This window comes from Planococcus citri, chromosome 4 (genome assembly GCF_950023065.1).
Source record: "Planococcus citri chromosome 4, ihPlaCitr1.1, whole genome shotgun sequence".
In the NCBI taxonomy this organism is placed as follows: domain Eukaryota; kingdom Metazoa; phylum Arthropoda; class Insecta; order Hemiptera; family Pseudococcidae; genus Planococcus; species Planococcus citri.
Window position 1 is genome coordinate 56,378,452 of NC_088680.1, and position 17,797 is coordinate 56,396,248.

The 17,797-nt window shown below is 30.4% G+C and overlaps 1 protein-coding gene, 1 long non-coding RNA gene and 1 other non-coding gene across 4 annotated transcripts in view; 2 read left to right on the plus strand and 1 right to left on the minus strand.

Moving 5' to 3' along the window:
• NaCP60E (Na channel protein 60E) overlaps positions 1-17,797 on the plus strand; it is a 272,797-nt gene that overhangs the window by 193,414 nt on the left and 61,586 nt on the right. For both annotated transcript variants that reach the window (XM_065360600.1, XM_065360601.1), the window contains exon 4: positions 4,198-4,418. In XM_065360600.1, coding sequence (XP_065216672.1) covers positions 4,198-4,418 — 221 coding nt within the window. The remainder of the gene's footprint in view (positions 1-4,197; positions 4,419-17,797) is intronic.
• Positions 9,837-9,908, plus strand: TRNAG-UCC (transfer RNA glycine (anticodon UCC)). Its single transcript has one exon. It is a non-coding gene; the product is annotated as a tRNA-Gly (tRNA).
• Positions 13,865-17,217, minus strand: LOC135842919 (uncharacterized). The gene is made up of 2 exons (XR_010558213.1): positions 15,143-17,217; positions 13,865-14,253 (listed from the first exon to the last, which is right to left on the minus strand). It is a non-coding gene; the product is annotated as an uncharacterized LOC135842919 (long non-coding RNA).

Sequence of the window (17,797 nt, forward strand, 5' to 3'; positions counted from 1 at the left end):
AAACTGTCATTTTTTGAATTTGAATCGCAAAATAAGTATCCTCTTAAGCTATAGAACTGGAAAAAATTGAAATCTTGCCAAAGACTTCGAAACGCTTAAAAATGGCGAAATTCCGGAATCTGATTCTTAAAAAATGGGAATATTTCAAAACAAAAGAAAGCCGAATTTGTTAGTTTTGATAAAAAGTCATAATCTTTGAGCACAGAGCTGTGGGTCCAAAACGATCCCAATACCGGAACCGATTAAATCCCGATTCAAATCCAATCCCAAAACCAATCCCGGAACCGATATAATTTTGAAACCAAAACAATTCCGGAACCGAAACAAAATCATTTCGGTTTCGGGATTTCAATTTTTGCCTTTTTCCCGCGATTTTATTTTGATAAATGATCATTTTACATAATTTATTGTCATTCATTCAGATTATAATAAAAATTTCTTGACGAATTAAGTAAAATAAAATTGCATTTAAAACGTTAAACACCAATTACACCATCCGATCGGATTCTTCACCTCAAAACCTCCCATTTTTTTAGACCCTTGCAGGGTTCATTAGTCAATTTGGGCTTAAAATTGGTTGAAATTGAAATCCCGAAACCGAAACAATTTTTTCAATCCCAAAACGATTCCCGAAACCGAAATGAAAATTTAGAAGAACGAATCCTGAAACAAATCCAATCCCGAAATGAATAAATTTCAATGCCGAACCCGAAATCCAATCCTAAAATCGTTTTGGTCCCACAGGTCTGTTTGAGCAAGAGGGAGAAGCAGGTCAAAATTTTTCCATTTTAAAAAATAATTAAATTAAATTGCAATTTTGGTAACAAAGGCTTCAACGTGAAAGGTAGAACTTTTGGCTGGATTTTTTTCCAAATATTTAAAACTTTGAGGGTTGAGTGCGTGAGCAAAGTTTTTTCGTTTTTAAATAATTTCCTAATAATAGGTATTATAAATACGAAAAAATATGAAAGAAAAATTCAAAAGTCTGATTGAAAAAATCGTAATAAGGACTTTTTTGTAGTTTTAGCAAAAAAAAAAAGTTGGATTGTTTCTATGTACCTACTTTTTTCCAAAAAAAAAAAAGAAAAAAAAACAGAAAACAGCATAAGCATACCGTGGTTCATAAACAATATTACAATAATCACGTTTTCCTTTTAGTGGTTTTTTGAGATTTTTGTGCCAATTTTGCTATTTTAAATACCTATATTTTACGCAATTTTTGCAATATTTCATTCCGTTTTTATGTTATTTTTTTTTTAAATTTTTTTGCATACCTATTTCATCAATTTTCAAGTATTTTTAACGCTAAATTTGAATCGTTTTCAAATTTGTTCCTAATGTTTCAATAAACTTTGAAGATATTTCTGCCACATTTTGCCCAATTTCAGATAAATTTCATGAACTTGTTCATTTTCAATGACTTTTCAAATTCAAATTCAAATTCAAATTTATTATTGTAAGGTGCCGCAAGCGGCATTTTTTTATGTTATTTTAAGAAGTTTTAACGACTTTTTATGCAGTTTTATCCAACTTTTGCGCAAAATTCGCTCAATTTTCAGCGTTCTCGAACTCATCAATACGTTTAGTACCAATTTTACATGAAATTTTTCATTTTCATTCTAAACAATTTTTTCAAAATTTCATTTTATTTTCAATTTTCCACAAATTTCAACAACTTTTTGGATATTTTTAACCTGTATTTCCATTATTTTCCTCGACTTTTGATGTGTTTTATCAACTTTCAACCGTTTTCTTGATATTTCAACCAATTTTTGAGCAATTTTTGCCAAGTTTTGCCCCATTTCAGCCAACTTTCATAAATCTTTCAATCATTTTCGATGATTTTTAAATTACCTTTTTTATCATTATTTTGACCGATATAGATGACCTAAGTATGCAATTTTATCAATTTTCAGGATTTGGTTACTTTTCACTGGTTTTAATACAAATAATTTTACAATTTTTTGCAAAATTTCAAGCTATTTTCATTACTTTCTTCTATTTTCTGCCAATTTTTTCAATTTTTCTGACATTTTCAACGCTTATCCTGATAGGTACCTATTGGTCAAATTTTTTGATTTTTTTATCAACATTCGATCATTTTTTAACATTTTCATGTTTCAGTAATGTTTACCAATTTTTGCTGAATTTAAGTCGACTTTCATAAGTTTTGGAGTCATTTTGAATTATTTTTAAATTGTTTCCCCTCATTTTAAGAAGTATCAATGACTTGTTATGCAACTTTATGCAACTTTTGCTCAATGTTTCTGAATTTTCATTAATTTTTCATGGCATTTTACCCAATTTTTACAGAACTTAGCTCATTTCCATAGCATTTTTCTTCAATTTTCAGCAAGATTCTACAAAGTTTTTGATAGTTTCTGCGATATTTTGAGTTATTAGTGTGTGAGAGACGAGAGTTGAATTGAGGGATTTATTCACATTGGATGGTCACCTTGCTCAAAAATTTCTATTTTGTGAGAAAGTTGAAAAATCGCTTTCAAAACAGTTTTTTTTGAATTTTTTTAAATTTCCAAAAATTTACCAAGGATGTCAGTTTGAAAAGTTCCCTTGTGAGGCAAAATTTTATTTGGCCAGCTGGATTTTTATTATTTTTTTTCATTCATTTTACAGTTTTCAGAGCAAAAAAATGCACCCAAAAGATAATTTTTTTCTGACTTTCTGACTTGAACCGACCTTCAAAAAAGACGTTAGAATATCATTCAGGAAGTAGAACACCAGAGACAGGAATTGCTGCCAAAATTGTAGGTATACCTGTTCGGGTTTGGATTACTTTGAAAAAATCGGGCTCTCTTAAATTGTAATAGCAATCAGGCAATCACTATCTTCATTTTAATTAAATTCGGGGCTCTCAATCTGATATTGATTTAAAATGTGCCCAGAACGTTTTTCAGGGATAATAACTGTCGAATTAGTATTTTTCATTTTTTCATCAATTTACCTATATGAAATTTTTGGACAGTTTTGTAAAATTAAAAACCCCACAAAACCTTAAATTTCCCATTTCAGGCTGCTAGCTGAAAAATGGAGAAATCGCGACTGAATAGCTGACATGAGAAGTTCTTTTGTTGGTTTTAAAATACCTATAACATATGTCTGGGGTGATTTCAATCCTTCAGCTTTTTTCTCGCTTTGTCGCCAAGTATAATTTTCAAAATAACCCCTCATTAAAACAGAATTGGTCCAGAGTAAAAAAAAAAGAGATCAAAATGTACATTGGTATTCCCAATAAAACCAAAATAGAGTTATTTTCACGAACGACTGCTTCTGGTAATTGAAACAAGCGTATATTGGTAGAGTAATTCGACTTACACGTCAACTTGCTCATCTCGAAAATTCAATAAAAACCGCTACGTGCAATGCGATTGTTTTTTATCGCAAATCGGAACCTTCGAATAGAGATGAGTAACCTTATATACGTAACGTAGCACAGCTCAACATCGCAGTCCGAATAACTTTCAAAAAAAAAAAGCTTTAAAAACGAGAAAGATTTTACTCAGTTGGGGAAAAAAGATAACTGAAAATTGTGGCTGAAAATGACCTCTTGGCGGTGGAATCCGAATCGTTAATAATTACAACCGTACCGAAAGGCGTTCATTTATTAGCTAAAACGACCTTCATTATTATTTTTTAATTAAATGCTCATATTCAACAGCGTTTTATGCTGCTGTAGACTCTCGTATAGTTCGTTCTGGATATAGATATTTTTTTATCGGCTGCATTTGTTTCTAAAATATGACATCATTAATGGGTTGAAATTTGTACGATCGTATATATATAAACGATTCAATAACGATATATTCGCTTCGTATGGATATGTTTGAATGGGATCGTCGTCGTTTTACTTTCCATAGGAGATACAAATGTACGTATTACTATGTGTGGAATGTGTGTTTGGATGATACCCTCCAAGTCGAACTAACACGCATAAATTTTCCAAAAAAGGGACGTTTTCGAGATATTCGAACGTAGAAATATATATCTAATGAAAACCTTTGTATGTGTTCGTTTTCTAACATATATTAAAGTTCGACGAGGCTAATTTTACAATACGATAGTGTAGCTAATAGGTACCTACTACCTACTATACCTACTACTTGTGTAGAAAAGTTGATAGTTGAAGTTTAGCAGCAAACTTACACATACATATTAATTTATTATTGGTTTGATTCGCAGGTATATTTTTCTGGCCATTTATACCGGAGAAATGATAATAAAATCGATAGCCAAAGGTTTTATTATAAATAAATACACGTATTTAAGAAATCCGTGGAATTGGCTAGATTTCGTGGTAATTACATCGGGTTACGCTACCATCGGCATGGAAGTAGGAAATTTGGCTGGACTGCGGACGTTTCGTGTATTGAGAGCTCTGAAAACTGTTTCAATTATGCCAGGTAGGTCGTACTTTAGTAGTAGATACGAGTATATGTTTCATTGTACCTCTATGACATTATTTAATTGCGGTGGACGGTGGTGTTCGTGAATTTGATATGGTTTGTGTGACTGTGAACGTGACCAAGTTGTATTGATTGGCGTTCCCTTTTTACACGATAATTGTAGCGTTGTGACGAATAGAGGAGATTTTATTATTGTAATTTTCAAAAAGCACCGTGCTGGCGTCGTCGTCGTCGTTCAACTTTTGTAAGGAATTTCGTCCTTGGGGTTTTATTTTTTCCACTTTTTACCTGAAGTTTTACTTACTTATCGTGTTAGAGAGTTAAAGGTATAAAATGTACCTACCTAAACAGGTACGAATTCGTGCAAAGGTTTAATATTTGATCCGTTCGGTTGTCAAGAGTGGATCATCAGAATATAGATGGAGTTTTAAATTTTTGTTCAAAGATGTAAGAAAAAAAATACAAGTGAAGAGTTTCTCGTTTATGGCTGGAAAATTGATCAAACGAAGGCAGAAATAATCAATGTGATTATTAGAATGCTTAGGAATTATTTTACGTAGGTAAGGATGGAATGATGCACCATCATATCTAACAATAAATTCAAGTTTGACGAACAATTTGATATTAGATAGGTACTTACTTTTTTTGATAACCTATCAAGTAGGAAATGTATATTTGAAAAAGATGAAATAGAATCACGCGAGGTCATATTCGTACTTTAATTCATCGTATGTTTTTATAAATTTTGACCTGTGTGTATAAAAGTGATAACTGATAAACTCTGCTAAATGCTGAAAATATTATCTTATCGTGTTGGTAATAGTTCGTTGTACTTGTATTCTTATCAGTGTTGTTAATTGATTTAAACCGCTTTGATTTGGTTATTTTACGTAAACTAATTTTTACTGTAGATATGAATACTGGTTTGTATGTATTTCCTTATTTTTTTTTGTTCAACGAGGGAGCCTTTGGGACAATTTTTGAAGGATTATTTTTCACAAAAAATTCGTGGTCATCTTAAGGACCTCATTTATTCGAATATTTTATTTTTCTGAACGTAGAGGATTCGATCATTCGAACTTTATCATCCATTTTTTCAAGTTCCTAAAAATCCCAATCTCAACCCTTGATTTTTTTAAACGCTGAACTTGAAATTAATGTTTCGATGCAAAAGGTGCCTACTTACCTACTTTTGAAAAAAAAATTGAAGAATTTCCCTCGGTGATTTTTCTCTGTCCCAAGTCCAATATTATTCCTCCTCCCCACTATGAGTAGACAGTAATAATACCAGAACACTTTTTAAAACATAAATCTAGAATCCAGTACTCTCAGCACCGATCTTTTTAATTCATCAAAAGTTTATTCGTAAAATAACTCGATGAAAAGGAAACTGAAGCAAAAGAAGAATCACTAACTCGCTCGCAAAGTATAAAACACCGATCGATCATTTAATCTGACAGCTTTTTAAGCATTGTCGGAATATATTTTAGATAAATATGTGCCATTTTGTCGGTTGTTCTCGTCGCACAGCGCGGCTCCGCAATCGTTTCAGATTGTGTGTAGGGGATTTACGAGTATCTTGATAAAAGTTTCAATACAAGCAGCGTGTCGATTGTTGAGGATTATTTTCGTATCGTCGCTGGTCAAAATTAAAGCATGTTTATTAAGCGTCTATGTCTATGTACTAAGTATATCATATTATATGTGTGTATGTAGATGTACTTTCTGTCGCTAATATTGTACCTCTGTAATCTCTTTTGATAAACTAAGAGGCTTACAAAATATAAACTCTTTATTGTCAGTGTCAATGACGTCGAATGTCGAAAGAAGGAGCTGTTTATCTACTTGTTGAAATGTGTGCTCGAGTTGTATGTTTTTTGAGAGAGAAATCTTTTTTAGGTACCTCTACCTCTACTCATGATTATTATTCGGTGTGTATTTATTTATTTATTGATTGAGTGGATGAATATCTGATAACTGCAGAATAGAGGAGTATGCTTCGAATTCGGTACGAATTGAATATTTCACTGGATGAGAGCGTGAACTTTAGCTCCTCTCTTTGAAATTATTTTCTTTTTGTAATTATGTATTAAGTAAATAAGGTACCATATCTTGCAATCTGCTTAATTATGTAAACACATAGGTAGATGAATATTAAGGTGTATACTCAGCATGCAAATATACATATGTATTAACATAATTTATTCTCCAAGACTCTCCTTTCCCCTCCAAGCAGAGCTACATCGGTCATGTAGAGAATACGATACTGACCTAGCAACTTTTAGTACCTACCTAGAGTACCTACCTACCTAAACTGTTTTGGGTTGCATAAACCTAGGTAGGTACTTTACTTACGTATAACTTGATGCACACTTTGTTTCATTTTAAACGTTCCGTTCTATGAATTTATTAGGTTTCATTAAAAATTTTGTATGAATATCTACGTACCTACCTATAGATATCTTAAATTTCTGTTTTCGATCAGTTGTTTCAAAAGATGGAAATTGAATTTTTGAGACTTTTCAACGAACCAACTTGAAATGTTAACGAATTTTTGTTGAAATTATTTTAGCAAAATTAATTTATCAAAAACTGTCAAATGGACTACTTACCTATGAATAGTTTTTCAAATAGTAAAACATTCAAAAAAAAAACATGACGTGAAGAAAAATTGATGAAAATGGTTACTTTTTAAAAAGTTTGGCTATAAGTAGGTATTAAGTATACTCAGGTACCTAGAATGTTACCAAAATTATTCAAAATAGGTACAATTATTTATTTTGAAAAGAAATTATTGAAAATATTTCAAAAATCATTGAACTAAACTTGTCAAAATTTAGAGGAAATTCTAAAAAAAAGTAGGTACCTACCAAGAAATTTGACCAATAGAAAAAGATTAATTATTGTTGCATTTTCATAACATACAGTTTGTTTGCTGTTGTTCAGAGATTATTTTAAGGATTTTTTGAAGCTACACAACCAGCATAATTTTCAATACAATCATATCAAAATTTTTCCAAATTGCCCCCTATTTTTGGTGTGTACTACGAGTACACAACCAATTTTGAAACTACACGTTGAAATAATCCCTGTTGTTGTTGTTGTTGTTGTTGTTGTTGTCAACTGCTGTTTTTTTTGTGGGTACCTATCCAATCCAATCATTTTATGTACCTCTACCTACCCTTAATAATTGGGATTTGTTTAAAAAGCAATTTTATCAGTTTTTATGGCGTTTACATATTTAATTTATAGGCAATTTGTTACGTCACTTTCATCATAATTTTTTTGACAATTTATAATAATTATGAAATTGAATTTTTCCGTAATTTTTATGCCATTTTTATGTTTTTTTTTTTTTTTTTTTTTACTTGAGGTAAGTATGTTGTAATTTTGACCTCGGGCTCGAACGAATTTCAATGGGTAAGTACACTATGTACGTGTCCCCCTTCCTCCCCCCACCCTCATTATGACGAAACTAAATTTTCAGGTGGCGAATTTCATTTCTATTTTTTTTTGTATTTTAGAAACACTTTTTTATAAAATGTTGAAAAATAGGTACTTACCTAGGTATATATTTTTTTCAATTAGAATTTGTTTTTAACGTTGTGTTGGCCTTTTTTCACAAAATAAAATTTTCAAGTTAGGTACTTTAAAACCTTCAGGAAAAGTTGAATTTTTTGGCAAATTTCTGAATTCGCGAGGAAGGTGAATTTATCTACTTTAATTTTAATATACCTATTTGAAAAAAATTTTGAAATGCTCTTTTCATTAATTGAAATTTTGTTCAGGACCAATTCCGAGCGTCAGGAAACAAGCCCAATAAAAATAAGCTGTCATTTTTGGCAACATTATTCCAAAAAAAGAAACACAAAAAAACGATAAAAGACAAGTTGATGTTATTTTTGACATTAAGCTGCAATCATTTTTTCTTATTCTTCAGTGTTGATGTCATTTTTGGCATCAAGTTGTTTTTTATGGAAATACGTATATTAACATTCTGACGTGAAAAATTTAATCTCTTGTCTTTTGAGAGCTTTAAGAAAGTGAAATAGAAAGTTTTTTACTGGCATGAATGGATAAGTCATGAGTCAATTTTCAACATTTTGCATTCCAATAAAATATGCATCTTATAAAATGACTTCAAGAAACCTATCTACCTACCTAATAAAAATCTTAGGTTTTTGAAAGCAGTATTTACATCACTCGCCCTCCTCCCTTTTCAGTCTCGTCAAACGATCGTAGTTTCGAGATTTTTGAAGAGACATAATCTTGAAAATGAATTTGGTTAGAAAGTTGTTAGGTACTCGAAATTTTTTGGTTCATTTTCATGTCGGTAAAATGTCATTTAATTGGAAGTTTTTCAAATTTAAAACATTTTTTAGTAGGTAGCAAAAAAAAAATCAATCAGTAGTGGAACTAAAGGATGATCATTTTAGGTGGATTTTATTTTGTAAATACCTAACCAATTTCTCGAGGCAGTACATGACTTGAAAATCAAAAATAAATATTTCAATTTCTTTACGAATTTTTTCTTTCTTTATTTTTGAATTTCAAAAAATACTGAAGAAATTTTCCATGCCCCATCTCTCCTGTAGGAAGTTGAAAATGAATCAAAAAATATTTTTGCCTGAAAATATCCATGTCAAATCAATTTTTAGAACTTTTTACATTAGTTCGAGACCAAGCTTTTATCCTGGGGAGGGAGGGAAGAGGTCAGGGAGTTGAATATTAGTAGGTTTAGGTACACAGTTTGAAGGGTTCAAGTTTTTGTCATCAATTTACTTGAAAATTTCGTTGCACTTTGTTGGACTTGATGAATAAGTGATGTAGGCAGGTACCTACCTACCTACATGTAATGTAATAAATTTCGATATTTTTCAATTATTTATTTCATTCAAATAAATAGGTAAGTAGGTACCTAATTAGAGCAAATTGTCAAAATGAAAATAAATTTTTTATTGGTTCAAAAACACATTTACCTACTTACTGTACCTACCTTACATAGTTTCTAAATACAAATATTATCAGTACCCATAATAGGTATAAGTAATCAAACCAATATATTACGTATGTTAATGTCTTGGTAGGTACTAAAAATTAATCAGCATGCGAAATTTTAAAGATTAGTTGATTAATTACCTACATTAAATTTAAATAACGAAACATTTACTAGATAAATTCGATAACCTTTCAGAATGTAAATAGGTATCTATCTACCTAATCATTAATTGAATTTCAGCAAATTGCTTCAAATCGTTTGATAAACATACCCAGATACCATATCTCAAGAAAAACTCTTATAAACACAATATTTTTGAGAAATAATAAATATTTAAAATAATTAAACCCAAGCTCGCATTCGAGTTAGGAAACGCCACGATTTAAAACCACCTTAAAGCGCCCATATTTCCGAATGCGATGGTGGTGTAATGGTCAGCATAGTTGCCTTCCAAGCAGTTGATCCGGGTTCGATTCCCGGCCATCGCATCTAATATTTTTTGTATTTTTTTTTCATTCGTAAATATGTAGTTTGATGTAATTATCCACGTTTCGAAAAAAATTTTCGTCTGAGAGAATATTTTATTGCCGAAAAAAATAAAAAATGTTGGAAAAAATGACGCGCTCCGTAGAACAAGTTTAGGTAGGTAACGTGGGTTATGTTATGTATTTATTACGGCGTTGATAGAATTGCATACCCAAATGCCTGTACTTTGTATTTATTGCTGCATGGTTTTGTACATAGATTACTTACCTATTTTTGACGTCGGATTTCTTCTATTGAAGTTCAAATACTCGTACTCTGTTTGTTTAATCTTCTATGTGATGTGAGCTGATAGAGAATTTTTCCTTTGTTTTTAATTCGGATCTCGAAATTAAACGATACAGTCTGGGTGGAGAGATTTATGAACGCGAATAAAATCTAGATTTGAAAATTTAATTAAAACTATTTGATTCGATCATTTGGTCACTTAGGAAGTTTGGCTGAGTAATGGCGAATTTGTTGGCACAAAGGTTGAAAATCTGGCTGGGAAAAAAGTTATCGGTTTGTATGGTTAACCCGCTCTTATTAAAATTGCTTTTTGCGGGCTTCGCTCCAAAAAAGAAAAAAAATCACGTAGGTGGCACTAATGATACAAACTATCGATTCAACTTTGTGTTGGTATACTATGTATTAGTATGTGGAATTTTCATTATTTTCGTATTTAATTTTCGTGGTTGGTCGCTCGCTCGTGCAAGTTTAGGTTTAAGTAAGAAAGGAAAAATTAAAGAAGAAGGAAAAATAATATAAGAATAGACTAAGTATAAAGGAAGTCGTGTGGCAGATTCGCCTGCTGTGTCCGCGCGATAGTTGTGATTTATTTTTGTTAATTCGCAGCTTCATCCTCTGAAGAATTGTTTTGAACGAAATATTCATGATAGAGAACAAATGGTTTGAGCAAAACAATGTAATTTATACCTCGTTCACGTACATTTTTTCGGTGACCTAGTTTTGACGTTTTTTTTCCCTCGGTGGGCTCGTAAATCTGGCCTGTTTTTTTTGGCCCGAAGTACTTCCATAATTTGCGGAGAATTTGTAATTTGGCATTATTAAAATTTTTTTTATTAATATCTAGTATGGTACCTGTTATGTAGGTAACCTAACGCGTGTGGAATTTTTTTACTTGTAAGGGGAGATTTTTCGATGGGCTGAATAAGTTTCCAATTGATTGGGCTCATTTTTTAACGTTATGCATACATGGAGCTTCTGTATTGATACCTAAATATTTCATTTTACGAGATACAAGTACTCAACGTTGAATATTGAAATTGAAGTACCTATTTGATTTGTATAAGGTGAAATAAGTCAATATAAAAAATTTGATGGGACATGAAAAATTGTAAATTTAATTTTTTATAACTTTGCTTCTTATAAATTTTCTTCTGAAATATATTTTTCTCAAAAATTCAATGAGGTATTAGAGATGGAAAATTTCATTTTCTACAAATTTGCTCCTCGTAGATTATTTTTTGAAAAATGCTTATTTTCATAAGAAATTGCAAAAACGAGAATTGCTCACAGATCTCGAAATTGGATCTTTTGGTCTGAAACTCTCTTGATAAAATTTTTAGATTACTATCTCTCCCCCACACTCGTCCAAAAGTGCCAAAATTGCAATATTTGTCAAAAATTTGTATTTCAAAATCAATATGGCTGAGTTTATTTTAATTTTGAACTATTTCAAATAGATATTTATTTTCATGTTAATTACAAAATTGGAAGTCACTGTTCAAAAATTTGAAAAAATAATTCCTAGAGATTTTTTTTTACTTTCTTTTCAACGAGTCAATTTTTATAATAGGATCTCGAAACCCTTGGGGTCACAAAAGTTCCATATTTTGGTCAAAATTCAAAAAAATTCCAAAAGTTGATTGGCATAACTGATAATTCTGCGATTCTAAGATCGAATATAAGCTTATTTTTTCGATCTGACCAATCTGAACTACTCATCAAAGCCCTCGAACGTAGTTATAAAATACCTATCAAAAAACTGAACGTGTCAAGTGACGAAATTTCTTTTAGGTTTCTGAAGTCTACGAGTTTATAATTCAAATATCCGACCATTTTTGGATACACCTGCTCAATGCCCCCACATAAGTCCTCAATTTGAGAAAAAAATATCAAAAAATTGTAGAAATATTGCGTGACCTGTCGATCGATTTCCACTACCTAATTTAAAAATTGTTGAGAGTTCAAAATTCTATTCATTTTTTGGATTTGACCCTTCATTTTTTTCAAAATTTGATGCCAGAGAGGTTTCTAAAGGGTGAGGGATCTAATTCAAAACATGAATATTCAAAGTCAGTGCTTTTTTATGCCTGCTCACCTGAAATAACTTGATGCAAAGTTTTTCAAAAATTTACGAAAATGAGTTTTTTTGAAACAATTTTTGTCTAGTTTACTTTTTGTTAATGCTACAATTTTTCAACTACAATTAGAATTTTCCTGATAATTGGGGGGGGGGAATAAGTATTTTTTCCATTCACTTAAATCGAATTGTACTTATTTTCGATAGACGTGAAAAATTCTTTATTTGCTTTCGAAATTCAAATTTCTCAGTTTTAATTCAAAATTCAAAAACTCTGGTTCTTTGAAATGGGACTACCTATTTGAATAATTTATCTACCTATTTAGAAATGAACGAATAACTTTCGCAATGAAGTTTTTTCAAAATTCAGTGTTGCCAAATTCATATTTCTCATGATTATTATAAAATTTTTGCTCTGATGATCGTATTTATAGTGATCATGGTTGAATATAATCAGTCAAGTACCTATAATCATAGTTTTGCTTCATTGTGCTTTTCTGATGATTTCAAGACTTGATTTTTGGTACTTCATTTCAAGACACTTTGAATTTTAAAAGGGGAGAGGGTATTTTTATTTTTTCAAAACCAGAAATGTAAAGAAATTTGAATTTATGTATTTTTTCACGTATTTCTTTCCAGAAAAAAAAATGTTTTCAGCGTGAAAATTTGAGGACTTGAGATCTTTTAGAGGCCAATTGTTCAATTTTTAAAACAGTCGATTCAATTTTTTTCGAATCGGCGATTTTATATTTAATTTTTTTCATGGAAACTTATTTTCATATTACATTACATTATCATCAATAAAGCCATGTTGAGATTGAAATATTAATTTTTTCGTCAAAATTTTTATTTGATTATCAAAAAAAAAAAAAAACATGTACCAAAACTACCAAAACTGGAGTCATTTTGTAGGTAGGTCTAGGTACCTATCAATTTTATTACTGTTTGATTTTTAGAGCAGTTAATTCGATTTTTTTTAAGGTAAATTTTTCAGACAATTCCGTATTTTTAAAAATTTTTTTCATCAAAACGAAACAATTTTGGATTATGTGTGAATGTCTGTTTTTTATGTGTATTTTTTTTCAATCAGTAGGTATTTTGGTTTTCAGAGCAATCTATTCAATTTTAATTGTTTTTTATCAAGTTTTAATATTTTAAATAATTTCCAAAAAGTTATAGTTTTTTTTTCGAAAGACTTAGCGACATTGCAATCTTTTTAGAATGAGAATTTGGAAGGCAATCGAAAAATTAGAATTTTTTTTCGCAGGTAAGTAGTTTTTCAAGTTGATCAGAATTTCAAGTAGGTCCCTAATACTTACTTTACTTACTTGTTTGGATTTTTTTTTTCAATCTGTACATCGAAAAACTGCATCATTCTTCAAGTATGTACCACACAAATTAGATTATAGGTATTCTCTTACCCAAAATTAATTATTAAAATCAACCACTCATTTCCATTCGACTCGATCACCATATAAAAGAAAATAATGTATACCATTTGAAAAATAATACCAAAGTATTCGAATCAATTTTTCTCAACCACCTCGCACAAGTTAAGTAATAATTATTCAATAAACGTAAAAAAGAAGACTAAAATTTGAAGGTTTAAACTACAGTATATTTAAATTTTTTTAACAGGTTGTGTTGTTGCTGAATTAGATTTTAACTGCCATCGGTGCGTTCAAAAAAAAAAAACATTAAACTAAAAATTAACTTACAAAATATGCGTAAAATTACTGGAAAATCGCTTATAAGCTGATGATATCGAAGTTGATTTTTTCTTTGCCGTTGTCGATGGCGACGATGTCCATGCTGGACTTTTCTTTGCCTTGGCCAATGACGGTGAAGTCCATGCTGGTCTTTTCTTTTCCTTGGCCGATAACCGAGAATTCCATGCTGGATTTTTCTTTGCCTTGTCCGACCAATTCGAAGTTCATGGTTACACGTTCTTTGCCCATTTTAATTATTGGTTTTGAAATGCGAAACTGTAAGGAAATAATTAAGTTTTAATCCATTTGTGTGATTTAAAATTAATACTGAGGGGATTTAGTTTTTTATTTCACGTATTTGTTTTATTGTTGGAAGTATTGAAACGATGGAGATTTTAATTTATAAGTTTAAATATTTAGAGAATTGATTTTTTTGATGAAATGGGTAATCGAAATTTGGTTGTTTGGTTTTCATTTTGAGAAATTAGTGGGTTAAATTTTTATTGTGAGATGTTTTCGTAAATCTGGTATTTTTTTTTTCGAAAAAAACATACAATTAAAAATTGAAAAATTATGGAGGTAAATCTTTTCTTGATAGAAATTTAGAGCAAATAATAGTTTGCTTATTTACGAATTTTGAAACCAAAGAGCTCAAAAACTCGAAAAGTAGGTAACCCAATCATTTAAATTTTCGAGCCATAAACTTGAACTAACAAGCAAACGTTGTATGAAAATTACGAAATAGGTAAAAAAAAAGAATATGAAAATGGACCAAAACACGATATTCACGATGAAGAAAATTCCAGCTAAAAAATACACATCCGTGTTGTGCAATATAGAAATAAGTTTTTACGCCAGGTTATGTTGATTTTCAATTTAGAAATTGATTCGGTTTTTCTACGGGGGAAAAAAAATGAAAAAATATTCCGACACGAAAGAGAATTTTTAGATACTTTTCAGTCACAAAGAACCGAGTACGTATAAAAAAACAGTTGAAAATTTCATTTGAGAAAATGTACGAAGGTAAAAATTTTGCAAATTTTATAAACTTTTAAAACAAGCAAACGAGTAGGTAAAAAAAAATACACGATGGATTTAAGTTAACTATAGGTAATGAAAATTGTACTCGTAACAACGAAAAAAAAAATACATATCAAACACTCACCGCAAACGAAAAAAGTTGCAAATAAAGCACAAGTAAGACACTTGAAGAATACGAAAATTAGACTGTACCGTTGAGTAGATTTTTTCGAGTATTTATAGTAAAAATTGTAAATGAAATTCGAAGATAAGACGATGGCGTGATTTTATCGGTTTAATAAAAAGTGTCTGGTTACACTTTGCACTAATCGTCCAACATGAGGCGTTCGTTATATCAACATTTGGCAGATAGATAACCTCTTTGATACCTGAATTTGATTTTCCTTTAATAATAAAGCTCGATTGTTTTGGTATTGGATTAACTACGAGTATATTTCACTCGACTCTGAAGAAGTTAACCAAATTTGATTTTTTGTTTGAAAATAGGTGCTTGAAAAATCGCAGAATTTTCGACACCGATGTGATGTTTGTCTCATTATTATTCGAGTTCGTTGATTTTGGTGACTTTTAGTAACATTTTGACAAAATTTTAATAGAATGATGAAATTTTTGAATGAATTGCATTCATTTTACAAAGAAAATCTGTTGATTATCGCGAAAATGTTGTATTTCAGGTGTGAATAATGAACTCATTTATAAGAATGCTAATAATAGATTCTTTGAAATTTTCATCAAAGTAACGAATTTTCTAGATGATAAAAAATAAGTAAGGTGTTTTTTTCGTTTCAGAATGATGCAATAATATAAGACTCTTTCTGTCTCTTCAAAGGCATCATTTGAAAGAAGTCGTATATGCTAAGTAGATAATTAAGTGAGAGGTCAAAAAGAACTGTTTCAAAATTTCCATTCGTTACATACCTACCTTTTACTTTTCAGTACACTCAGCCAAGATTTTTTTTCGTTTTGCACTTCACATCTTATTCGATTTGTGGACGAATTTTTCAAAAGAGAGAGAATTATTTCGAAAAAGAAGATACCTATCTAGTGAAATTTCTCACCTCTTAGAAATATTTTCGCCGCAGCATTAAAAATAATAACTCATCTTTAAAGATAAGTAAAAGGAAAAATGTACGTGAGACGTATTTTTGATCTTTCTTAATAGAATAGGCTTATTATGAAACTACAAGACTACAATTTCTCTCATTCTTTGATAAAAATCAGGATTAGTATTTAAGCCGTCAACTTCAAAACGTATCTAATGGTGCTCTTATCTTTGACGGATTCGCTTCGTAAAAAATAAACATTCGAGGTACCTAAACCTATACTTCAAGTATGTACCCTAAATATACTTTTTTAACGAACATCCTCTTCTTAATTAATTTTTAAAGATGGGGAAATTTTTCTACGATGGTTTTTCAATACTCTTTTCATCGGTTTTAAAAATTTACTTCAGTTCTCGAAATGGATTTGGCGAGGTTTTCGTGGCTAATTTTTTACGAGATGTTTGCAATTTGTTCTTCATCTTGATGAGTGGGAATATCTGTAGTGGAGTTTTGTATATGAGTTTACCGTATTTAGGTTTCTACGAATATGGAAAGCGTTTAATTTCTCGGTATACATAACGTAAAATTTCATGTTACCTACTGTTATTTTTTTTTTTTTTTTTTTGATAAAAAGATGTCGAAAAAGTCATTTTTTGAAATAGTTTTCAAAATTTTTCAACAATTTGGCTTTAAAATTCAAGGTGTTTCAATTTCCAATGTTTTTAATAGTTTTTGAAGAAAATTCTGTATTTTTACGGGTATTTCACTGTAATATTTATTTCATGCTTTCAAATGTAGGTTTAAATAGATAGATACCTATCTAGATAATTTTTAACGAGGAATTTGTAGAATTTGTTCCGTCTGTGGCGAAAAATCATGTCTTTTTATAAATTCTGACAAAAAAGGTCCAATTTTTTCAACAATTTGACAAAAATTGGGCCTTTTTTGTAAATTTTGGTTCCAAGATTTTTTCAATTTTTTGGAAAAAAAAACAGGACTTGCAACTTTGGCGACGAAAAAACGAGGGAATTGTTGATATTTTGTCAAAGAGAAGAGCGGTCTTTGGTATTTTGGCCAAAAAACGAAATTTTTCAAAAATTTTGGTGAAAATGGTGGTTTGGTTTTTTTTTCTTGAGATTTTGGTAAAAAAAAACAAAACTTTCTCTGCAGTTGTAACAGAGATCAGAACGTTTTATGATTTTGGCAAAATATCTTTGGCGAAAGATGAGGAATTTTTCAAATTAAAATGAAAAAAGGAAGGAAAGAGGCATAAATGTAATTTTCTCAGATGCCTTTAATTCTGATTTTTTTTGGAGGGATTTCCTGTTACCTTTTAGGTTGAGATTTTGATCTGGTGGAGAACGTAGTGAGGTGATGAGGGAAGAGGTGAAACTCAGATGGTCGTAATGTTGGATTCCAATAAAAAAGTGTTGAGCTTCTCAACTTCTTCTTAAAATGAATTTACTTGAAGAAAAACTGCTTCTGTGAAATTTTATAATTTCTGCACGTTCTTTTCGTAGTACTTTTGTTTTTAACATTTTTATTTTATGGCTTACATTTTAGCTGAAAATATCTCAAAAATAAAGCGTGTACTCGAATCTCACTCTGGCTGTTGGAAAATTTCGTGTACGACCATTCTATTCATTTTTCAAATTTATCATTTTTTGTGATAAAAAATTTGAAATTCTCCATTCTTTGCGTTAGGTAGGTCTATAAATTTTGGAAAATTTTGTTCA